Raw genomic sequence first — 25,000 nt, 5'->3', positions numbered from 1 at the left:
CTTTGCCTGTCACTGTCCATACCCACTCCCTTGATTTGTAAAAACCCAATTTAGCCCCAACTTATTATTATTATTATTTTTTTGTTTTATTTTATTTTTACTCCTCCCCACTATAATTCGTCCCCTAACCCCCTTTATCGTCCATGTTCGGCTAACCTATCGTCTCCTAGCCTACTCCCAACCCCTACGTTCCCTTCCTGGAGGGGAATGAGGAAGAGCTAGCGTCCTGTGTCGAGGCCCAATCTAAGCCTCAGGATGGCCTCCCCAGACTTCAGCGGTCTTTAACCCAAAGTGGGTCCAGCGGCCCACAACGTGAGCGAAGGGATGGATGGTGTGGAGGGGTACACTTCCTATCTACCCTATCCATTAACCTTTAAACTACCCCAGGGCTTCCAGCAAGCGCCTCTCGCTTAAACTATCGGTTCTATCAACCCAGATTCCCGTCGCCTGTGTTGGTGTCCTCACAATTTCGGGCCTCGCCCCCCAATTTTCTTTCCATGCCCTCACACGGTCTCACGGCTGGGACGCGTGGCTCCCTTGGTAGGCCAACCCTCTGCCGATTCTCCGACGATGGCACCCCCAGGCACTACACTGGCTCCGAGCCTACCAGCTCCCTAAACACCGGGGAGTGCCCTCCCAGGCGACTCCCCTGAAACGCTCACGTGGCAGGCTGGCACCCCGGGCCACTTCCCTGGGTGCCCGTGCCCAATGCACTGCCCACGCGGCTAACGGCGCCCCGGGCCCCCGCATCATGTGGGCGCACTCGTGCCCACTACGCTATCCCGGCCCCCATGGGCCCTTGGCCTACCGCGGCCGACTAGCCCGGTGCCCGGGGTACCCACTCAGCGATACTCACCTTTCGCAGCCACGTTCCCAGCCCGTCAACAGGGCTCCTGCACCCCTCCAAACAGGTTTCGAGCCTACACTCCCACCAACAGCAAAACGACCTCCATTTGCCAATTTGTCTAACCCAGCTAACTCACTCGACACTGACCCCGGGGTCCCTTGGGTGGGAATCGCTCCTCCCCCCCCCCCAATCACTCATCGTACCATGCATTCCACATTCGCTCCACTCACACAGACCCGCTGGCCTCACTCACTCACCAAGCACATGTTTCCACTCAACTCACCAACTCTTCAACACACACACCGCTGAACTCTGCCATCCTTCTAACTACCTCCCCTAACTAACTCGTGCTCCCACTTCATCCCTTAAAATACAGCACGTTCCTTTTAACCTACGTAGCTAAGCTACGTCCCCTCTACACATCCACAATCTGTCACTGTCCTCAAATAATCGCATAAATCCATTTACCAACCTAGATCTAAACTGAGTCCCTCTACCTAATCCATTCCACGGGCCCCGTGAAGCCGGTCTAACTAAGCTGACCCATCCCCCTAACTAGTTTTATCCTGTGCCCTGGCAGGGGGGTCTTCCACCCCATTCCCGGAATCCTGTTCACCCGAAAGCGAGGCTTGCCCTTTTTTTTTTTCCATCGCGCAGCACCAGCGCGGCAACTCGCAACCTGCGCACCTTGCCCGTGACGTCATGGCAGCTGTTCGCGTCCCTCGTCCCTCTTGGACGGTACCATCCAGCAAGGATTCACCCTCCTGCCGGATTCCAACCATACACGCAGCCATGACGTCACCCGGCGCATAAAAAAACACAAGCCTCGCGTCTCGAGGGGTTCCCCACGCGAACACATGTGCTCTGCCCGTTGGAGCTTAACACACCCGCCCGCGTGGAGAACCCATCCGGTCCAAATCCGAAACCCTGCCTAACCTTTGTCCGTCCGCGGGATCGGCAAATCCACCGCTGGCGTTTCCGGACCGGGTTTCACTCCCGCAAGCGAGCACGTGGGGGTCTCGTGCGTACCACAGCACGGACCTCGCGCTCGCTGCTGGGTGAACCCGGCGCGGTTCCCAAAACATCTACGGCCGCTACCCGGCCCTTCTCCTTTTGTCGCCGTCGTCTCCGTTCCACGCACACACTCCTGCGTGTTACAACGCTCACACACCTCGACATGACATTCACCCCGGGAGACACGGCTGCATGCTCACGCATGCCGACCGACATCTCCCTTGCACACAGCGACCTTACACACGCTGTCTCCCTCACACACCGTGTGCTGGGAGGCACCTACTCCGGCACACTTGCCACCACACCACTCACACACGGGGTCGCTTCCACACATGGGGGCGCACTCACACCTTTCACCACATACACTGGGACAATCACACTGGGGATTAGTGCCACCACAAGGGGTTCCGGGGTCTCTATACCCCCCAAGCTCGGCGTGCACCCGTTCGCAGCACCCGTCCCCTCGAACTTGCTCGATTCGACCGAACCCACCTGGTCGTGATCAGCTTCAAGGGAGGATAGCGTCTCCCTCCGTTCCCGAAGGAGGCTATCCAGCTGCTCGCACCAGGCCCCTAAACAGTCCGCCAGCTCCCCCTTATGGTCCTCCATTACCTCAATGTGTGTGTGCTCGTCCCCAACTCCGTCCTTATCGTGCAGTCTCTTCTATATTTTCCTGTCTCCCGCGTCTCTATACATTTTCTCTCCTTGTTCCCTATTTCTGTTTCTTCCCGGTCCCTTTTTCCTTCCCATTTGAGTCGTTCTTCCTCTCTGAGTCCCATTAGCTGTTCGTTCTCCCTCCGGAGTTTTTCAATCTCCGTTGACTTCAATCTTGCTCTCCGTTTTAGTTGTTCAATTTCAAACTCGTATCGTTTTTGTTTTCTCTCCCACTGTTTCTCCTGCTCCTCAGCCTCCAATCTCATAGTTTCTTTCAATTGGCTTAGTTCTTTTTCCTGTTTCGTTTGTTCATTATCTCTGCATACCTCAACCTAGCTTTCTTTTTCAATTGTTCTTGTCTTTCTTTTTTAATTTTTCACCCCCTGTCCCTAATTCTCCAATTGATTGATTTCTTTCTCCTGTTTCAGTCGTTGCTCTTCCATTATCTCTGCAAACCTCAACCTTGCTTTCTTTTTTAATTGTTCTTGTCTTTCTTTTTTAATTTCTTTCACCCCCTGTCCCTCATTCTCCAATCTCATCGTTTTCTTCAATTGATTAACCTCAAATACATGTTCTTGTTGTTTCATATTCCACTGTTCCTCTCGTTCTTCCCTCTCCAATTTCGTTGTCTCCTTCAATTGACTGATTTCTCCTTCCTGCTTCATTCCTTGCTCCTTCACTTTCTCCTCGTATTCCAACCGATTTTTTTTTTTTTTATTTTTTTTTATTTTTTTTTTTCCTTTTGTCGTTCAGTTTCAAATTCATACTCTTTCAGTTTTCTATTCCACTGTCTTTCTTGTTCCTCATTCTGCAATCTCGGTATTTCCTTCAATTTCCTGATTTCTTTCTCCTGTCTCATTCCTTGTTCTTTGTATTTCCTATTCCACTGTCTTCCTTGTTCCTCATTCTGCAATCTCGTTATTTCTTTCAGTTGGCTGACTTTCTTCTCCTGTCTCAATCTTTGTTCTTTCAGTAATCTTTCTTGTTCCTCATTCTGCAATCTCGTGGTTTCCTTTCATTGGTCGATTTCCTTCTTTTGTCTCATTCGTTCTTCCATCATTACTCTTTCTTGCATCTCATTCTTTAATCTGGCCTTCGCTTCCAGCTGTTCGATCTGTACAGTGTGGTTCCTTATTGTTTCATTCTCCGTTCTCGTTCTTTCCTCTCTCAACATCCTCAGCCCGTTTTGTAATTCAGAACCTTTCTTTTCCAATTCCTTTCTCATCTCTGCACATTCCGACTTTGCTTTGGCTTCTAATTGTTCAATCGGCTCAGTGTGGTTCCTTAACGTTTCATTCTCTGCTGTCGTTCTTTCTTCTCTCACCATCCTCAACTGGTTTTGTAATTTCGTCTTTGTTTTGGTGTTTCTGTAACTCAGAATTTTTTTTCCATTTTTCCCTACTGGCCTCCTCATCTCTTTTGCATGCTTCCTACCACAATTTGTTCATTTCCTCACCATATCTCTCTTGGACTTCCTGCCATTCCTTTCCTATTTCTATCTTCCGTTCTCAGCTTTTTCTTTCCTGATTGCCTGTTCTTATCTCTTCCTTCAATTGTTTTATTTCCAAATCGTGTTCGCCTTCTTTCTTCCAACTTTTTTTCCCATTCTTCTTCCATGTGCTTTCTGTCGCGGGAGTTACTAATTCGCTCCTCCTCCATTCTCTCGTTCAGCTCACTCGTCTCTTGTTCCCATTTATGGATCCTCAAGTCTATTTCCCCTATTTTTCCCTTTAATTCTTCGAACTGTGTTGACTTCTCCAATCGTTCCTTCTTTAATTGTTTTACTTCCAGCTCGTGTTTCTGCTTTTCTTTTTTGAGCTCGGTCCTCCATTCTTTAATTCTTCCCAAAGCCCGCCAATGTCCGCCTGCCATGCCCACATGGTTTAAAACGGCTGTTGGGAGCGCTCGCCTCGTGTCGCGCCATTCGCAGCGCCATAAATAGCCACTCGCTCCGTGCTGCGCTGAGGTGCGATCGCGCCGCCATTATGTGACTCAGCCCACCGATAAAGTCCGTGCTCAGGATATGGGGTATGGGGTTGAGCTTCCCCACGGATTGTAATTACAAGTACCGTCCTGGGCCATGGATCCTACATTACTACACATATACATTTCTACCCCCGGCTCCCGCTCGCCTTAAGACTCCATCTTATTTCTCGTAAGGGATTAATTTAAATTGCTCGTAATTTGGAGGGAATCGGGGGTCGCTGCTCTCACCCCTGAACTGATTCCCGTGAATTTAGTTGGAGACGGGGGAGTTTGTTTCCCGCTCTCTGACACCAGTGTTGCAAATTCGCGCCCGCCGGCGTGCGAACGGCCCCGTAACTTGAATCGCGGCACGTCTCCCACCGGACAGACAATTTAGTCGTGGCCCTCTCGGAACAACGCCGGGAGCTAGTCACGGGTGGGGGTTTAACCCCACCACGATCGTGCCAATTGCCCACCCGCGCAGGATAGGGTTGCTCGCCAAATTTGATCTACCTAAGTACCTGCGTGAATGGTCAACTGGGCGATCGTACCACGCCACAGGCCGACTCTGGACACTAACCGCTTAAGCAGTCCGTTCCGTGCTACAGTGATAACCGAGCGGTGTTATTGTCGGCCTTGACGGTTCCGATTAATTACCGGAATGTTGCACCCACTACGAACCCCTTACGTGAAGCAGGATGGAGAGTCAATTAAAAGGAAGGAGACGAAGCAGAGCGGGAACAGTTCAACAAGCAAGCATTTTATTCACACGCACACACAGACAAGCACGGAAGGCACGCATTTACAGCCATACAATAATGCACATAAAGCAATTAAAACAAAAGAAACGATGCAGAGCTACAACCGAATACGCGTACACACGGCAACACTTACGCAGTTCTACTTCACAGATGGCGCCAACATACACATTTATACAAAAAGCAAAGGAAGGAAAAGAAAGAAAGAAAGAAGTCGCGACTTCCCTTTTATGGCTCTCCCACGACCTTCAGCGTGGTCGCGCCTGGCCCCAACCTCTCTCGTGGCCGGTGAACCCTCTCCGGCACTCCCCGTGTGGACGCGCAGGTCCACCTCGCAACGGGCGCTGCCTCGTCTCCCGTCCATGCCTTCGTGACAGGGCCGCTCGCCAAGCCGCGGCGCAGGACCTCTTCCCGAAGACCAACTCTCCACAAAAACCAACCGAAGACCAACCAGACACCAGCCAAGACGAAGAGGAAGAGGCGGAAGAGGAAGTGCAAGCGCGCCCGCCCGTGTCTGTCTTTTATAGCGCGGGGCTGCGCCCTTCGCCCCGCCCCGTTCTCGGCTCCACCTTCCTTCGAGAGGGTTCCCGAAAAGGGCGTTCCCTCACGCTTTCCCTCCACCCCGCTCCGTGCGGGGGCTGGGGGAGTCAGTTTTTGGCTCTGGGCCAGAGAATTATTCCCCCAAAATGAGACCCCTCCTTCACATGACCTCTGACCTTTGACCTGCATCGCCCCTCCTCCACTCCAAAGCGCGGGGAAGTCAAACGGGAGAAACAGGCGGGGAAACCTGCGCATCCTCGCAGTTCCCTCCTTGGCGCCTTTGTTTGCCGTTCGGAAGCGGACGTAGTGGCGAAGATGTGGTAGCGTAGATGGTGGAGGTGGCGTGGTTGCAGTGTGGTTGGTGCTGTGATGGGGATGGCGTGGTTGTTGAGATGCTGTTTGTTTGAAATCAAAGATAGAAAAAGAAAAACGACTAACTGAAACCGTCGCAGCCCGGATGGATCACATAAATTTCCCTCTATACAACGGGTTTGGGCTAACTACACACGCACCTATGGAGATATCTCACCTGAGGGCCCTTTATGGTGTAATGCGAATTTCCACAGCCGTAACAATATATTCGCTTTAAATATTTTTTATGCCTACGCTGACTGTCATTGGAAGCATTATGTTTTTGAGTTGTCTGTCCGCACGTTCGTCCGTCCATGCAAACTTTCTCTCTTTTCTCTGCACTGCTTATCCAATTGACACAATTTTCACCAAAGATGCGACTACTTGAATGTAGAAAGTTTTAATGATATTTATGACGTCACAAGTCATGTTGGGGGAAAAAGGAAAAAAGTTGTACCTGGATCTTTGAAACTGCTCCATGGCAAAAAATTGAAACTTGGCACATGTGAAGTACTCCCCATGGGAAATGAGTGATTTTTTTTTTTGATGTAATGCGTGGCTTTATGACGTCATAATTGCATACATCGAATGCTTTATCCGATCGGCATGAAAATTTTTGAGGGTTACCTAGGGCTAAATTGTATTTGGGGTGGGGGGGGGTGATGAAGTCATCGGTCACGTGGTTTGGCAGCCATATTTTTCATAACTTAAGCTTCAAAAATCTTAAACGGCTGAACAGATCGAGGTGAAACTTTACAGGTACGAACAACCATCCATGAGGAACAAAAAGTTTTTCACCTATCATGTCGTAGGTCACATGGTTTGGCAGCTATGATTTTTTTTTTAAGAGTAAACTTTAAAATCTTCTCCACAACTGCTTGACAGATCGAGGGGAAACTTCACCCACATGTTCCCCAAGCCTTGTGGATACCAGGGTGTTCACAAATGATTAAAAGGTTCCATGGTCTGGCACCGTATTGGATTGAACAAAAATCTTTCTCTGAAGCCACTTCATAATTGTGACTTGTCCAATTGATGCTAAACTTTAAATAAAGGAGGGACTCCTCATGGAGAATATTTTGATAACTCTCATAGGTCACATTTTATGGTAGCCATATTGGATTAAAGGAAAATAAAATTGGACATCTTCCATGAAACTACTGAACGAAAAAAATTGAAACTTTGTGTGTCATCAACTCCTAATGGGGTATATAGGGTCATAACGATGAGATCATCGGGAAGTGGTATTCCAGTCATAAGTGGATGAATCAAATTCCTTATCAAAGGTCTGAAACTTCATATATCCGATCTACGACCCAATGTGAAGAATTAAATTCGTGCTGTAATTGGTCACGTGTTCTGGTGGCCATATTGGATTGAAAATAAAAATGTAAAAAAATCATTTTCTCCAGAACCGCTTATCGATGCAAAATAATTGAGCCTCGGTTTGCACAGAAGTTGTTACATATCATAATGATTCAATAAAGCTACAGGTAATGGCAGTGTGTGACATAATAGGGTGCATTGATGATACAGATATATGGGCCATCATAGCATTGTGCCACAATAGTAGTGTTCAGTTAATGATAGTATTTTTCTTCAGAATGAGTGCGCGAGGCAAGATTATGCACTCTACCGAGTGCCATTCTAGTTCTCTAATGTATCACTATTGCTCGATGTAGTGTTTCAAAATAATTACTTTTGGTCTTAACGGTTCTGTTTTCATCTCGGTGGTCTCATGGAGACCTTTTTAAAATTATTGTTATTTCGTTATTTGTGATAAAACTTTCACCCCATTCCAGAATTTATTTCAAACTCCCAATTGTGAGCATTTAACAATGCAGAGCCTTGTTGAGACGTGTTTTAGTACATCTGAAAATTGACAATCTGAAGTCGAGCTGCCTGTGGCCTGGCACACTGACACGCATGCGTATGTTTAGCGATTCCCATAGCCTTTCCCATCCAGTGAGACGGACTTTATTTGAGGGGGCTTTTGAAATGTTTCGTTTAATTGGTGGTGATTGAAATAGTCAGGTTTTACTGGAACAGGTATGTAGCTTACCAGCTGGGTGTGCTTCTACATTGTGTAAACATAGAAACTGTTTCCACATTCTCGAATCACTCACGTGCATTTGATTTTTCATGTATTTATTTTTTGCTTTCTGATGGTTGTGATTATTTAAAAAAAAAAAATTCTTTTTTTTTTCTTAATTTATTTATATTTGAATTTATGGATGTCTAACTGTTCTGAAATGTATTTTTTTTTTGGTTCTTTAATGTCCTGGTGTAACGGCTTTGATGTCCATCAGCACACAAAATTACCATGCTTCGCCGTTGTCTAGGGTCACTCACCTGCATTTTTTTCATTGTTTTTTTTTTTTTCTTTCTTTCTTTCATTTATTTCTATTTTAATTTATGGATGTTGTCCGACTATTCTGTGATTTAAATATTTCAAAAATTTATTTATGTTGACCCCCCCCCCCCCGATGTACTGGCTTTGATGTCCATCGGCACACAAAATTTTGGCTTTCTACGTCACCCAGAAGGCACTGATCTTTAATATATCCGTCAGTGGTTAGAGAGAGCTTTAGATATGAGATATAACCTTTTTTTTGGGGGGGGGGGATGGATGGAATGATAAGAAATATATCTGTCTATGTACAGTAGGTTCCCACCCATTAGCATTTCGGACCAGACGTTAAAGAATTTTTATTTTATTATTATTCTTTTTTAACCTGGCGACCCGAACACAAACCTTGTAACAGTTGCAAACTCGCACTTTATTTTTTTCTCTCTCTCTTCTTCCTTCTTTTGAATTTTGATTGTTTCATTGTTTTGTTGAATATGTTTCTCATTTTATGTGGTGACCTTGATTCGATGTTATCCATTTTACAGGTTCATCTCATGCGAAGGCAAAAGGCCGGGGAAAGGGTAATGGAAGCAGTAAACCTCTGCTTGGGAGCCAGCACAAAGTCAAGGGCACAGGGAAAGGTAGGCTGAATGTCATCCTGATTGAGCAGGCTTGTTTTACCTGACTATAAAAAAAAAATATATATATATATATATATATATATATATATATATATATATATATATATATATATATATATATATATATATATATATATATATATATATATATATATATATATATAACAGGAAAAATGTAATTATAATCGGTGATAAAGGAGAAATAGTTTTGGAGCTCCATGTTTAACCCTCATTTGAGTGGTCATGGGGAATGTGTGTTTAAAATTTCAGATGTAAAAGATGCCTTTGTTACATTTCAAGCTTTAGAAACGTTTGTAGAGATCTGGATTTACACTTGGACATTTTACACAGGGACAAATTGTAGTCAATGCTCGAGGCTCATTTGCACAGTTTAAGCTTTCGGGTGCAGCAGGTATTTGTTTGTTGGTCTTTAAAGGTTGTGATCTTAAGTTTGCTCATGGACTGTGATTTTCACAGCTGATGACAAATCCGTTACTCAAGCTTTGGTGATACTGTCACCTTAATGGTCGCATTTCCACAATATTACTGGTGGTGCTTCCATTAATGACGCAGCCTCGCTTTGCAGTCAACCTAAAGAAGAATTAAAATAAACAATCCCAAATCCAGCAGTGCAATAAATTTGCTACTTTTTCTAATCAAACTCAAATGCCCTGTATGATTTATTATTTATTTATTTATTTAAAAGCAATTTTGAGCACGGCTGTGGATTTGGCATGTCGAGAGAAATGCAAAATCGAAGACTGCGTTCCTTTAAAAAAAAAATTTAAGCATTTTTGTATACATTGTCGATGCTTGTGTGAGAGCTAACACACAACACACAGCAAGAGAGGCGGGGTAGGAGAGGGTAGAACAAAACGGTGGGGAACAAAGACGTTAGGAGATCTGTGGAAGGGAGGAGGATGTGGCGGGGAACATAGGGTATACAAGATGGACATTACAGGGACTTTCAGGAAGGAAAGCAGGGAATTTGAAGGAAGTGGGTTTGGGGTAGATTAACGGGGGTAGAAAAGATCGTAGTTTTGGATGTGCAAGGATAAGAGGTGGTGGTGAACAGCTGTTTTGAAGGCCTGGAGGGAAGAATGGGATTGAAGAGAGTGAGGGAGTTTATTCCAAAGGCAGGAAAAAAAGAGGAATGAAATGGTGAAGATGAGCAGTGATTTGTGATTTTGGTAGTTTTACCAGAAGGGAGTTGTAGGTGGACCTGAGTGCCCTGCGGAAATATGGTGGGGACATATCGTAGTCTAAGCAGGGGGGGGGTGAGCCCAGAGAGGAGACTGAAGAAGATAGAAAGACCACCGACCTGCCTGCGGTGAGAGGCCCAAAGACTCGGCCTCATAGCGGGAGATACCAATGATCCTAAATGCCTTGGCTTCCACAGAGTGAAGCCGAGAAAGGTGAAAGGCAGGAGCACCAGCCCAGAGTGGAGAGAAGTACTCCATCAGGCTGCAGATGAAAGCTTTGTATGTGGTCAGGAGATCAGATGGGTCAAGGAAGAACTTTGCATGATGGAGGATTCCCAGTTAACTACTGGCTTTTGGAGGCCAGGTTGGAAATATGGCTTTCCCGGGAAAGATCATGGTGGATAGTGACACCCAGAAGCTTGAATGAAAGGACTTCTTCCAGAGGATTGTTGAGAAATTTGGTCGGGGGGGGGGGGGCGGTCCTTTCGGAAAGACATAGTGCGAGCTTGGCTATCCAAAAAGAAAATTTAATCATCGCTTTGACAATTTAAATTTGATGTCCATGCATTTGGTGCAACCTATTACAAATGCAAGTATTTTAATGCTGTTTTTACTGTGAACCAATAATATTATCTTGCTGTCTCCAAGAAGCCTGACTGCAGTGTATGTTTGTGGCCTCTGTCTGATTATATTGTAAACTCGGCCAAAGAGAAAATAGTTGTGGATATATAAGCCTACAGTAACCTCCGCTCGATCAATAGCTTGATAGCATGTCTACCTGGAAAAAGGCATGCTTGAAGTTGTTCAGAGTTGACAATACGAGACAAACCAATGAGGTGTCACGTTAAACGCATATTCTCCGGTTCATTGGCCCACTCACTTGATCACAATGTGACATCTTCACCAAGCAGGAGGGCAGTTGACTTGTGTTGTGGTGAGTGCATGGCATTGCTAATCCCAAGAAGGTTTCTTCACAGAAATGCATCGGTGTGATCAATCGTGATGTAGCATTAACTATTCGACCAATTTTGATTGGTGCATCTTTTGGTTGTACCACATCAAAGACCTTTCTGGTGATATTTTACCTATCATTAAGCTCACAACAAGACCAATTGGTGCAAACTAGTTTGCATTCTTTTTGTGATGCAAAGTTTAAGCAAAGCATTAAGTCTATGTGGTCTGCCCATTTATGCGTACCTGGAGGCTGGAAGGAAAACCTATCTCTACTGTCGCTGTTAATGGATTTGGGAAATGCACTTGAGGACGATTTCCTAATTGCCTACATTTTGCTTCGTATACACTTCAAGTCAACGAGAATGTAAAACTGAGGGACAGATGTCACTGACATTTTGCACACAGGATCTTATTTGTATGCACCACTGGTCTAGTGAGATGGAGATGCAAGCTGAAGTGCTAAAGAGTCTGTAATCCACACCACGAGTAATTATAATGCATTTGGTACATTTTGTACCATAAAATATGCAGCCCTAACTTACCATAAAAACAAGCACAAGATTTGTGTTTTAATTTTTTTATTTTTAATCATTATTATTTTAAAAAAATTATTTTATTGTGGACCTTAAGGTGCATCCATTTGGTGAAATAATGTTTGGTTCTTGTAAACACAAGTTTTGATGAGGCAGGTTACCAGAACAAGTTTGAGGCAGGTTTGATGAGGCAAACCAGAACTAGCAGAATCAAACCCGTCAGAGAGGTATATTTATTAACAAAACAAATGAAGACCACAAGGGGAAAACCAGAGATGTAACTTTTTATAAATTTCAGGGTTATTGCACCTGCCAATAGTTGGCAATATAAGGTTTCCTCTCACAATATTACTTTAACAAATAACCAGGGGTGTCACATAATTTATATGGTATAAAGTTTAGCCGTGCAATGAAAAAAACAAGTGTTGTCAAAGATGAACAAGTAGAAACCCAGAGTTGTCAGTACTTTACTCCTGGTTATCTCCCTTTCATTCATGTTAACTGTTCCAGCATAATATTCAGAGTTGAGAAACTAAAAACTGAAAGGTTGTAAAACTTTCACAGCATAAACTCTGAGCACTACAATGGCCTATTTGGTTATATCATGGGCTCCGTAGTTGGTGCATATCGTGGTTCAAGCCTGGTCAAACCTTTATTGTGACTTTTATGGGGCCCACACCGTGGCTTAATGGTTAGCACGTCTGAGTACCCATCCTCATTCGATGTACCCACTGCCCAATCAACCTGCTTAGGTATATGAGGGAGTCACATGAGGTGACTTCGGCTATCGCGGGGGTGGTTTATCCTTGGTTTTCTCCCGGTTTTCCATCATATTAAGTCGTACGGAGTAAGAAATGGAGAATCCGTCATCATATAAGTGAAATACCCTTGAGTATGGCGTTGAACACCAATTAAACAAAAAAAATGACCGTTTAATGTTGAAAAAAATAATCTGTGATCACCAAAGTCATGTAACGTATGCTAATAACCAACAAGCATGAATTTGCTACACATCCTGGGTTAAAATTGCATGGCATTTATTAAACAAGGGAATAACCAGTGATGTCAGTTTGCAACATTGATTTCTTCTTTGCTCTTAAATTAAATAACGCAGAAGCTTGGCAAATGCTACATGCTTACTTTGATCAGCCAATGATCACTCTTCCTTTTACTGGAAAAGAAATCTATGTGACAGTTATTAAACAGTGCACCAAAGTCTTAAAACTTTGTTTTTCAGTTTCTTCAAAATTGACTTATCCTGACATCTCTGGTTTTCCCCTTGTGGTCTTCAAATGTTTTGGGGAAGGAGTACAGGAAGCAAAACAAATGAAACTAGATTGGCACTCGGGAGAGCGCATACCTCTGCCAGGCTAAACATCTTGTTTTGTATCCCACTGATGGGACGGATCTGGATCCAAACCTGAACCAAAGTTGTTAGTTGGCTTGTTCTTGTCATCAAACCAACTCTTCCACCAAGTTTTTATTTATTTATTTATTTTCTCTTCATAATCCATTCACAACTTTTTGAGATCATGTACTGTATCATTTTTGACCCCATTTCTTTGTTGTGAAGAATCACTTTTGAAAATTAAAAAATTCTCTTGTCCGGATCCAGATCTTCACTAAAATCGAATCAATTCTTCCTTGTCACACACCCAACCTGTCCAAGTTTTTCATTCAAATTCGTCCAACTTTTTGAGATATTGTGCTATACAGTAAACCCTCCAATAACGCGGGTTCTACAATCATGGGCAACCAATTGTGTTCAATTCCGTTGTCGTGGGATTTAATTTCGACCAGTCGCATGTATTTTTTGAGCTGTGATGAGCCATTGTTTGTGTACCGTGCATGAACGATTATCTCCCGTTATAATTATGAGCCTTGTGGTGTTTCTCGCGCACCGTTTTTAATGAACCCAAATGTGAAGTGATGGATAAAGTTATTTGTGCCAAAAGGCAGAGAAAGGTTGACATTTGGTGAAAACATCAAGTTGTTACGTCCGTTGGTTCGTGGAGAAAATGCGGTACCTGTATGGGCTGCCATTACGCGGTCAATGATTGTTGGTAGAACCTTCCCCATTGTACTCCTCCTCATTCCTAAGCCTTCATTATCCTTCAAACTTTCATTTCCTTCAAACCTAATTCCCAAACGTTCATTTGCCAACTCCGTATACGAGTCTTATTGCCGAAACATTCAATTTCCGACTCCTGGTTTCGAACACGCATTCTCATGAGCAGCTCATGAAACAAATTGAGGTAAAGGGATTTATAATGGATCAGGTTTTTAACACTGATGAGATGGGATTATTCTGGAAGATGATGTCATCTCATACCTTGATTGCTCTGCAAGCAGGGAAGATTTACATCCCGTCCCATACGTGAACAATTGCCTCCCATTCCGAGCCTTTTGTTGTTTCTCCCGCACCGTTTTTAATTAGCCCAAATGTAAAGCGATGGACAAAGTCAGTTGTGCCAAAGGGCTGAGAAAGTTTATGATGGGTGAAAACATAGAGTTGTGCGATCAATTGGTTCGAGGAGAAAATGCGGCATCTGTACAAGCCGCTATTACAGGGTCAATGATTGCAGGTAGAACCTTCCCCATAGTAGTACTCTTCCTCATTCCTAAACCTTCATTTTCCTTCAAGCCTAATTCCCAAATGTTCATTTTCCAACTCCGTATTCGAATCTTATTGCCGAAACATTTAATTTCCGACACCTGGATTCAAACCCCCGTTCTCAAGCACACATTCTCATACACAGCCCATGACAGAAATCGAGGCGAAGTGATTTTTTATGGAACAGGTTTTTAACCAACAAGACAGGATTATTCTGGAAGCCGATGTTATCTCATACCTTGGTCCCCAAGCAGGGAAGATCGTGGTTCAAGGTAAGGTGATTGAAGAATCGTGTTTGCCTTCTCCATTGTGGGTTGTGGCAATGCTGCAAGCGCCTTCGTCGAAAGCTAATGCTTTTCCATTCGCTGAATCCCTTTCCTCACTCCACTCCACCCCTCGCCCCTCTAACAGCATCATCCCAAGTTGTCTTATGTTTTCTATTTACAGCAGAGTACAGTGCGAGTGCGTAATTTGATAACGTCACCCACCTCATTGTGTTATAATAAATTTAACGGCAAAAGTCTTGTTTTTGTTTAATTTACACCGTATTTATTGTATTTACATGTTTATGTCAATGTTACATGTTTTTATATATGTACTAGACGACCCGTGAACCCCTTGGGTTCCCGTTGTGACAGCGATTGATGAAAAATCATTTCGGGGGGGGGGGGGGGAGATAGCTCCAGCGAACTATACCGCTGAGGTTGTTTGCATTGATCAAATAATCCTGAAGAGTACTTCACTGAATCGGGAATTTATTTTTTTAATGATTTTTTTCGTTGCCCGATTTGAACAAAACTTGATACTGCACACTGCAGGAGAATGGTGAGTCAGGTGGCCCTAAAATTTTTGCACTGTCTTGTACCGTTTTGGCTGTATTTCGGGAACATATATACATACATACATACATACATGCATGAGTTTTATATATATATATATATATATATATATATATATATATATATATATATATATATATATATATATATATATATATTGTTGTGGGACCGGGTATCGGTGGCGAGCACGACCGCAAGAGGGAGCTGTAGAGTCGGCTCCACCGAACACACCGGAATTTAGGTCGTGACCCTCGGATATGTCCGGAAGGCACGGGTCCCTTACAGGACCATGAATCGCCAATAATTTGACTGCGTGGGTTAGGGTTAATTGCCTAATTTCAATATACCGAAATACCCATGCAGTCCAACTACCGGGAATCCACACTCTCAGCCGACTCTATCTGATCCAAGTTGCAGGTAACTACTCGGATCCGGCGTAACCGAGCGGAGTTACCAGAGCCGCGCCGGACCAAATGAACAATTTACCCTCGGTATCTCTCGACACACACCATGCTCAGCCAATAAAATAAATGACAGGGACCGAGCTGGGACATTCAACGATAGGGGAATTTATTTACAAATGGGCAATAATCGGGAAGGGAGACAGAGCAGAGTTACAACCGAATAAAAGCAATGCAACCAATGTACAATGAAAAACACTTAATCAATCCTACTTAAAGACGGGGCCCATGGACACACACCCAAAAGAACTGGACCGCATGGGTCTATTCGGTAGGGCCGGGCCAGGGTACCTGTCCCGCCTTGTGCGGTCACACCGACTCGAACCACCACGGTGGGACTCAAACCCATGATCCAAAGTCCACGACCACGACCGTCTGCAGAGCCCTCGTCGACAACCACTCACTGGCTTTGGATGCCAGGTTGGAAATGTCTGAATTGAAATGTCCTTTCCCACAAGAAATGTCTCGCACACGATGCCATACTGCTCGGCAAATGCCACGATCTCCGTCTGGCGAACGCTCCTGTCACAAGCACACCGTCTGCCGAACGCTGGTCCGCCAATCACCCTCCTCCTCTTTTGGAGGGAGGGGCTTCTTCTCCCCACCACTCACCTCCTGATTGGACAGTAGGTTGTCAGGCAACTCATGGCGGCCTCCCGATTGGCCGGGCCAAACACTCCATCTCGCTAAGGCGGAGCCAGCCTGAGGTGATAGCTTCCATGATTGGGCAAGGGGTGGTCTGGTGGGAGGGAAACGGCCACCCTCCCATCGTGCATGTCTGATAACCCAAACGGAACAGCCAGGGGAGCACCCTATTCTCCACCTCACCCCTGTACGTGACACGATGCACGTGGGCGATGGCGGCTATGGTGTTGTTATTATTATTGTTGTAGTTGATGATGTAAAAGCCTGGTGTTGGCTTAGTGGTTAGGGTGGCGGCTTGGGATCCCAGGGTCCTGAGTTCAAGCCCCGTTGGCTGCTGAATTAACACCAGGGGGTTGACTCAGCCTGTCATCCATCTGAGGTCGGCAAAGTGAGTACCAGTGTACTGGTCCCGGTGTATGCCCCGGTTAGAATAGGTATACCATATCCCTGTGTGTCGTAAGAGGCGACCAGGGTTGGCGTCAGGAAGGGCATCAGGCCATAAAACATTGCCTCAAGAAAAAGCCTAACCCCTGCACAGCAGGGAAAAATGGCTGTAAAAACGGTCATTTTATTATTTTTTTAGTTGATGATGTAAAAACTGAGCTAAAAAAATAACCCCTAGCGCACACATGTAATTCCCTTTAGAAAGAAGGGGATGGATTCTAACTGCACATACTTATCGACATAACTAACTTTGGGACCTGAATGTTGAGTGCGCATGGTTTCCAGATTCGTAACAATATTACGTGTTTATTGGTTCACGAAAAAAGATTTTCACGAAAAAAATAAGTGACCACTATATTCGTTATTGTTGTCTGTCTGTATCTATGTATGTCTGTCTATCTATCCCGAGCATAGCTCCATGGGTTTTGATCCGATCCTGATAAAATTTTGGTGGGAGGGTTATATCATGATCTAGTTGTGTTTTCCTGAGAATGGGTGTGGTGCGCCCATTATGGGCAGAGCCACGCCCAAAAAACATGTGTTTTTAGGGGGTAGCCGATTTCAATTTGCATCTTCTCATCGGGGGTTTGTCAAATCTGACTGGTTTCGGTATTTGGTTAGCCCAATGGCACCTGCATAGCCCCACGGAGCTCGATTTTTCATTTTCGTCCCAAGGTTTAGGTCACAACACGAACTTACAAAATTGCGAATTTTGACATAAAAATCCATCTTCTCCGAGGGGTTTGTCGAATCTGGCAGGGGTTTCGGTATTTGGTTAGCCCAATGGCACCTGCATAGCCCCATGGAGCTCGATTTTTTTTTTTTTTTTCATTTTCGTCCCAAGGTCAAGGACACGAACTTAGAAAATTGCGAATTTTGACATAAAAATCATACGACCGCCCAAACTTTGAGAGCTAGGATGACAATATTTTTTTATGCATAACGTTGAGGTCATTCCCCACCTAAAGTGTTGAAACCATTTTGCTCTATCTCGAACACCTTGCCCGTGGCGCCCCCTTCAAGTTTGTTTTTACGCTGATTTCATCAAAGTATGGATAATCCGAGGAGTGCGAAATGCCATATAGCCTATATGACGTTATATTGTTCCTGGAATGTTCCAGAGGAAGTTTTGCATCAAAGGTCATAATCCTTGACCTTTGACCTTTAAAGTTCACATAGGTTAAATTTTCAAAGTTGTGGGAATCAAACCGGGTTTTCGACCTTCTTCGACAAACTAACTCCAATAAGCTATAGCAACTATCCATGATTCCTTATTTTAATGTCCACAGCATTGTTTTGGGACATTTAAAGGTTATGCAAAGGTCAAATTTTGAAAGTTGTTGAACGAAACCAGGTTTTCGACATTTTGCAGCTAATAACCTGTCACTCGTACCACATCATGTTGATCATTTTTATAACTTGGTCAAACATTATCACATTGTCTCATCCTTGACTTCTGAAACAATCTACATCGTCAAATACTGATCGTGAACCATCGTCGTCTTCAGACTTGTTTCAATTGCATTGTTTATTTCTGGCTGCAGTCGATCTTCCTCTATTTTCTTGAAGTCCAGAAACCGAACACCCCTCTTCCCATTGGCCTTTTGGTTTCCATGATAGTGTTTTCAACTATCATGGCATTTTCCAGGAACCCAATCCCCGTGATATTGGAGGGTTTACTATTTATCGTTTTTTGCCATATCTCTCAATGGTGAAGAATCACGGACAAAATTATCACATCTAGATCTTCAACCAAATTGAATAATTTCTTCCTTGTCACACACCTAGCCTGTCCACCAATTTTTTTCTGAATTTGTCAACATTTTGAAATATCCTGGGCACAGACACAGACAGGTGAAAACATAACCTTCATCCACCTTCAGTGGTGGAGATAACAATCGCAATACAAATAAATGATGCTCCAGAAAACAATAAAATCGCCCATTAACCCTCACCGATTATACGCCCTCAATTCAAATTGAGCTTACAGCAGATTTCATGACTATTGTAAACTTTGGGGCCATTCAATCACATTACATGATTGACGAAGGAAATTTACAAGACTGTGTAAAGAGGTTTCTTTCAAACCTGGCAGCAAAGGTGTGTAGGAATTCTGGGGAGTTTAACGCCTTTGTCAGGCAAATTGCTCCATGATCAGAGAGAGAGAGAGAGATAGGCTAGTCTGTCTGGCATTACTTAAGGCCCAGTCACACCTTGACGTTTTAGCCAGCAATGGCAACGTATTAAAATTTATGTAAAACGCTGGCTTACGTTGAACTTTTGATGTTTTTTTTTAAAGATTCGGACGTATTCATAACGACTTGGTCTTATGTATAACGCATTAGTAACGGACACAGAACGTTTCGTTGTGTTATAGATAACTTATACCAACGAATGCTGAACCTGTTGTTGGCCTACACAACCGATGCCCAACGATAGTCTAACTTAGGCATAGCGCGTTGCACGCATCGCCGACGATGTCGTGACGTAGCCTATTCAAAGGCTGACGCACAACAATTCGAATCATAACTGCCGTAGAAATGGAAGTGTCAACATCGCGGTCACACCTTGGCGATCTTGCCAGCGTATGCCAACCTAAGAAAAATGTGTCTAAAACGTTGGGGCACGTCAAATACGGTATGAGTAAGTTTGGTATATGTGAGTAGAACGCTAAAATACGCTATCATACGTCGTAGTAAGTAGAGTACGTCAAGAAATTTTAAACATGTTCAAAATTTTACGACATACTTGGCGTATGACACACGTTCCACATGCGATGGGGATAAGTTGTACACACGATATGCGGACGCTTACACACGTCCACAAAGGCTACTTATAAGCTACTCATTACCGCGACGTGTTTCGACTTATGTGTTTTTTACGCGAAACTTATTTCTAACTTATGTTTGACGTGCTTTGAACCAATTCTTTACGTAGTCCCAACACACATTGACGTATGTAGACGTATTCCAATGACGTCTTCCGGTCGACAAAAAAAATAAATGAACGTGTTTCTAACTTACAACTGCCATATAAAGACGTGTTCCCAGCGATTTTGGGAATTGGTATATAAAAATGGTGTTCATAAAAGGGGAACCCAACAGTGTTTTCGAGTCCTTTTTGAGTCGATGTCCATGTCAGCAGTAACAGTATCAGTATCAGTATTAGTATTAGTAGTAGTTTGTTCATGTTGGGAGTAGTGGGGGAGGGTGTGGGTTATGATGGATCCTCCTTGCGTCCGCGTGTCCACGGGTAGGAGACATCTCTGCACCATTGTTTGAAGTTCTTCGTGGCAAATTTTTTATGGGGCTTTTTCAACAATGAGCTATGGCTTGTTTTTACGATTTAGGTCTATTCATAACTGGTTGGACAAATGCACAATGAACTAATAATGTGCATAGAGCGCTTCGATAACTTATAGATACGGTAAACCAACAAATAATTATCGTGTAGCCGGCGTTCACAAACTATGCCCAACGATAGCCTAACTTATCCATATCGTGCGGCAGTTTATCTTTGCCGGTGACGTGGGGTTTGCTATTCATAGGCTGCCACTCAACGATTTGAATGGCTGCATCTCCACTATTGAAAGTAGACGCTTGCACTCAACAATTGGATTTTTTTTTACACTCAACGACTTTTAAACGGTACCACTCAGCTATTTTCATTGTTTACAATGAACGATTTAAATTGCTGTCACTCGCCTTTGTTTTTTGACGCTGGCGCTCGGAAATTTTAATTGTTTCCATTGAACGTGCTAAATCGCTCAAACTCCACTATTGAAAGTAGACGCTTGCGCTCAACAATTGGATTTTTTTTACACTCAACGACTTTTAAACGGTACCACTCAACTATTTTCATTGTTTACAATGAACGATTTAAATTGCTGTCACTCGCCTTTGTTTTTTGATGCTGGGGTTTGGAAATTTGAAGCGTTTCTTCTGAACGTGTTAAAACTCTCAAACTCGACTATTTCAAATAGACGCTACCGATGGACAATTGGAATCATAGCCAAGCTCGACATCGAAGTGTGAACATCCTCGTCATGCCGAAGAAAAGTTTGAAGAATGCTGCAAATAAGTGTCCTGGCCGTGGCCGTGGACGCTGACGCAAGGACGATCCATTATACCGACGTCTTTCAGCCTATGAGTAACTTAAAATAACGTCTGTCGATGTGTGGCAACGCTCACGTAACGTGCCAACAACACGTTAATCATAGGTTAGAAATAAGTTTTGGGTACGCTAAACATTACCTCGGCGTGTCTCAACTTATGATTAACTTACAAGTAGCATGTGTTGATGTCTGTCAACGATCGCAGACCGTGCATACTACTTGTGGCCAGCGTAGCGGAACGTGTGAGTCATATGCCGGCATACGTCGTGAAATTTCAAGCATGCAAAAATTTGAGGGCAACCGAAAAGTACAACGTTTAAAGCCAGCGTACAACGACGTATGGCAGTGTTTTTCAGCGTGCTCTCAATGTTATCAAAACTTACCCATAACGTATTCAATGTGTGCCAGCGTTTTAGAAAAAAATTTCAAAAAACGGCATACGTTGGCTAAAACGTCAAGGTGTGACTGGACCTATAGCTGGTCGGCATCTCAATCCTCTTGCAAGGGGAGCTTACGGTGGGGGGGGGGGAGTGAAACTCAGATAGTATCAACTCATTTGATGCAACTCCGGTGTCAACTGTCTCAGCGGTGCGCGGTAAACTGTCATGCCATGTGAATAACTGCTCCCCCCCCCACCTTTGTGACTTTCGTTGTTAAAAAAAAAATGGTGAGGCTTACCATGTGCTTTACAAAGAGAACATTTGAACAGATAGAGGCAAATAACAAAAACGTGCAGCCATGAATGTAAGGTTGGGGGGAAGAGGGAGAAAGAACAGTATGGCAGGAAAACTAACATCTATCTGCATGGTTTTTTAACAAGACATATCGAGCCTCACAAGTAATTACATGATGCTTATTCTAAACAAATATTAAGGAGATTACTGTACTATAATAAGCAGTTTTTACTCCATTAAGAGTCATTCCCACAACCATATATTTGGCGCTTATAAATAATGCAAAATAGGTTTTTGAGACTTTTAGTGAATATTCTGGGCCGGATGCTTGTAATAAGTTGTTTGCAGACTCCTTTTCTATATATTTGATTCTGCTGTCGGTTATCTAGATTTGAGAGAAAAAAAAATTGGTGCTGATATCATTGTTGCTTGCTGACGTATTCAGGATAAAGGATCACTTTATCTCTCGTGCAATACAATTGGTTAAATATCTGTTTTGCCGCGTACATGAGCCGCTCAGTTATTTTGTAGTCTATAGATACAGTATGTTTTTGTCGTAAAACAAATTTTGGCATCAATACCAACACTTCTTTTGGCAAACCCTGTATAAATAGTTTTCTGAAAACGAGAGAACTGACTTCAATATGAAGCCTGGTTCATATATATATATATATATATATATATATATATATATATATATATATATATATATATATATATATATATATATATATATATATATATATATATATATATATATATATATATATATATAATATTTTATTACACACACAGATGGTAGACTACAAAAGCCTAATCCAATAAATTGATTCAATTTGAAGCGATAGCAAAATAAATCGTTACATGGTTATGGCTTGGAGTTTGAGGTTCGCCACAAGGGGAAGTGCTCATGTACTTCCCGAACGCCCGGTCCTGAGGCCACCAGTCGCGGATAACTCAGTGGGTTAATAATCAACCATGAACACCAATTGGGACCACCAATCCTGGCAGGGTTGTCACTACTTCGCATGTTGCCTTTCCTTTGGACGACAGTATCGAGGGGACTTGTGCCCTCAGCACACACTCAGATTACTGCCGAGCAACACGGTGAGTGAACGCTGGCTAACAAGAGCACATCATGTGGGGTAGAACTTCCTGGTTAACATTGATTGTGAACGATGCTTGATCAATGGAGGAAATGACGCTATGAGCTGGGTACATTACAAGAAGGCTGAGGAAAGTTGTGTGGTGCAGTTAGCAATGGTTTTATAACCATGGAGATGCATACAGCAAGGACAAATAAGGATTGGTGAGGTGTGGAAAAAGAAATGCAATTGTATATAAAAAGGCAGGGCAGAGGTACACCGATTTAAGTTCTTCTGCAGCCTCATTTAAATTAACATGACAGGTGCCATCAGAAACACTCCGAGGAAAGTTAGAATAGCAAGAAAGATGAGAAAAGAACAATGTGGTTATGAGGATGATAACCAAGCGGTGATCATGAACCCATGAAACCCAGTCACTGAGGATGGGGAAGGAGTTTAACTGATGGTGTTTAAGGTGCATGTTCTGAGGTGGTGCAGTGACGTTCGTGTATGTGAGGGTGCAAATGAGGTGCAGAGAGGAAACTGCCAAAATAATGCGTATCAGTCTGTCTGTAAGTCTGTAAGTGTTGGTCTGTAAGTTGTAAGTGTTGGTGCTCCTGGTTTGGCCCGAATGACTGCTCGATCTGGCTCCTGGATCTCTCGCTCACCCAGTACTCACCAAACACTGTTTTACCTTGCTCTGACTCGCATGCTCCGTTCCACTGCTCTGTTCTTCTAATCGGTGTGACGTAATTCATTTATGGATTATGCTTGAGTAATGTTTTTTTTTTCCCAAGTTTTGTAATGCACTCCAGAGCATAATCAGACTTCACCAAATTTAACAACAATCAAATTAATGAATATACATCTTCAATGCGATGAAAAATTGCTGTTTGAAATCATGGTATAAGAACGCTTGGTATAGATTTGTCGACTCAGACGTGTGCGTGTGTTTGTGTTTGTGTGTGTGGTTGTGTTTTTCATTCGACCGGTTTGAACTTTCGTGTCGTCCAATTTGTGAAATTACCCATGATGAATCTTCAGTCTTATTTGTGTTTTTGCGGAATTGTCCAATGATTTGGTTCTCCTGGGATTTATGGATTTTATTCCTCATCCACTTTAAACACTGCTGACTTTGTATAAAAATATATAAAACTGATGATCTTTCAGTTTGAAACTCCCAAAGGTTTCTTCTGGAATCCTTCCTGGAGAACATCTCATGTAATCTAAAGACAAATTCTCTTAAAGCATAATCAAATTTGGTCAGCATTATGGCAACTGCAATTAGAAGAAGCACCATGTCAGGTTCAAATGCCCTTTCGAGTAGTGGCCAGAATGTGCGTGTCGGTTTTTCCTGCACAGCCAAGGCAAAACCCCTGCACCCGGGCATGTCTGGCTGAGTCTCCTCGCTGAGCTGCATTCATCCTCAGTCCTGGAGTTCCTCGCTGGGGAGCCCCACCAGAGGAGTATCCTGCAGCATCCCTCCAAGCTGGGCCTCGCTGCTCGCAGTCCCGGATTCCCCATTTTATATACACCGATGTCGCTGTTCCTTAGAATCGTTAACTGTTCATCTTAGAAAAATGTCTTTAGTTTTACTGGTTTAAATGATGTAGTGATGGTTAGCATATGTTTTTGACGTGTCACCTCTCACCCGTGCCTGTCGTGAATGGATTTCGATCCCCATATTATAACCGTGCTCGGTGACTTGGTTATGACTGCTGGCAACGAAGAACGGTTCAAGGTGAACTGCAGTTTTCTATGTGGGCGTTTTTAAGGGTTTGCAGTTTTTATCTCCCAAACTCGAGGCCAACGTACTCAGTTAATCCAGTATTTTAACCCAACTTGTCCGCTCGGGCTGTTGCCTGACCTGCAGGTCCACCGCTGCTCATACACATGTTACTGTGATAGATATTGATGCTTTATTGGCTAAAGTGAGATGCTTTTGCCTCCATCTTGGTTTTTTTTTTTGTTTGTTTTCCCCCCATTTTTTTTTCACTGTGCTGAGAATTCTAAAATAAATGTTTTCTTCTGTTCCCATTATGTGCTGGCTGAGCTGTGGTTATTATATGCCAACAGAAAAACAACAACAAATGCTTTACCTTCAGGTTCAAGTGTTTTCTTTGATCCAAATTAACTTTTGAGAACATGGAAAAACAGTGTAGTCGTGTTTTTGTACATTAAAAGCTTATTCCAAACGAAAGCATTTCAAAACTAGAAGGGCACTCGGAAGAGTGCATACCTACACCCTGTAATGCCTGATCCACAACAACATATCAGGCCCAATACTTTTTTGAGATATCTTGCTATATATTGTT

General features: G+C 43.5%; 1 protein-coding gene across 4 annotated transcripts in view; it reads left to right on the top strand.

The window, feature by feature from the left end:
• Positions 1-25,000, top strand: part of LOC147035116 (uncharacterized) — a 106,455-nt gene that overhangs the window by 61,690 nt on the left and 19,765 nt on the right. For 2 of the 4 annotated variants that reach the window (XM_085893758.1, XM_085893752.1), the window contains one exon: positions 9,025-9,120. In XM_085893758.1, the coding sequence (XP_085749884.1) occupies positions 9,025-9,120 (96 nt within the window). Of the gene's footprint in view, positions 1-9,024; positions 9,121-23,482; positions 23,506-24,047; positions 24,726-25,000 lie in introns of those variants that run through there. The other 2 variants (XM_085893753.1, XM_085893754.1) reach the window with 2 other exon arrangements.

This window comes from Eptatretus burgeri, chromosome 1 (assembly GCF_056783735.1).
Source record: "Eptatretus burgeri isolate ZD-2024b chromosome 1, Ebu_testis_v1, whole genome shotgun sequence".
Taxonomy (NCBI): domain Eukaryota; kingdom Metazoa; phylum Chordata; class Myxini; order Myxiniformes; family Myxinidae; genus Eptatretus; species Eptatretus burgeri.
The sequence above is the reverse complement of the archived record's forward strand: the minus strand, read 5'-3'. Positions and strand labels throughout refer to the sequence as shown.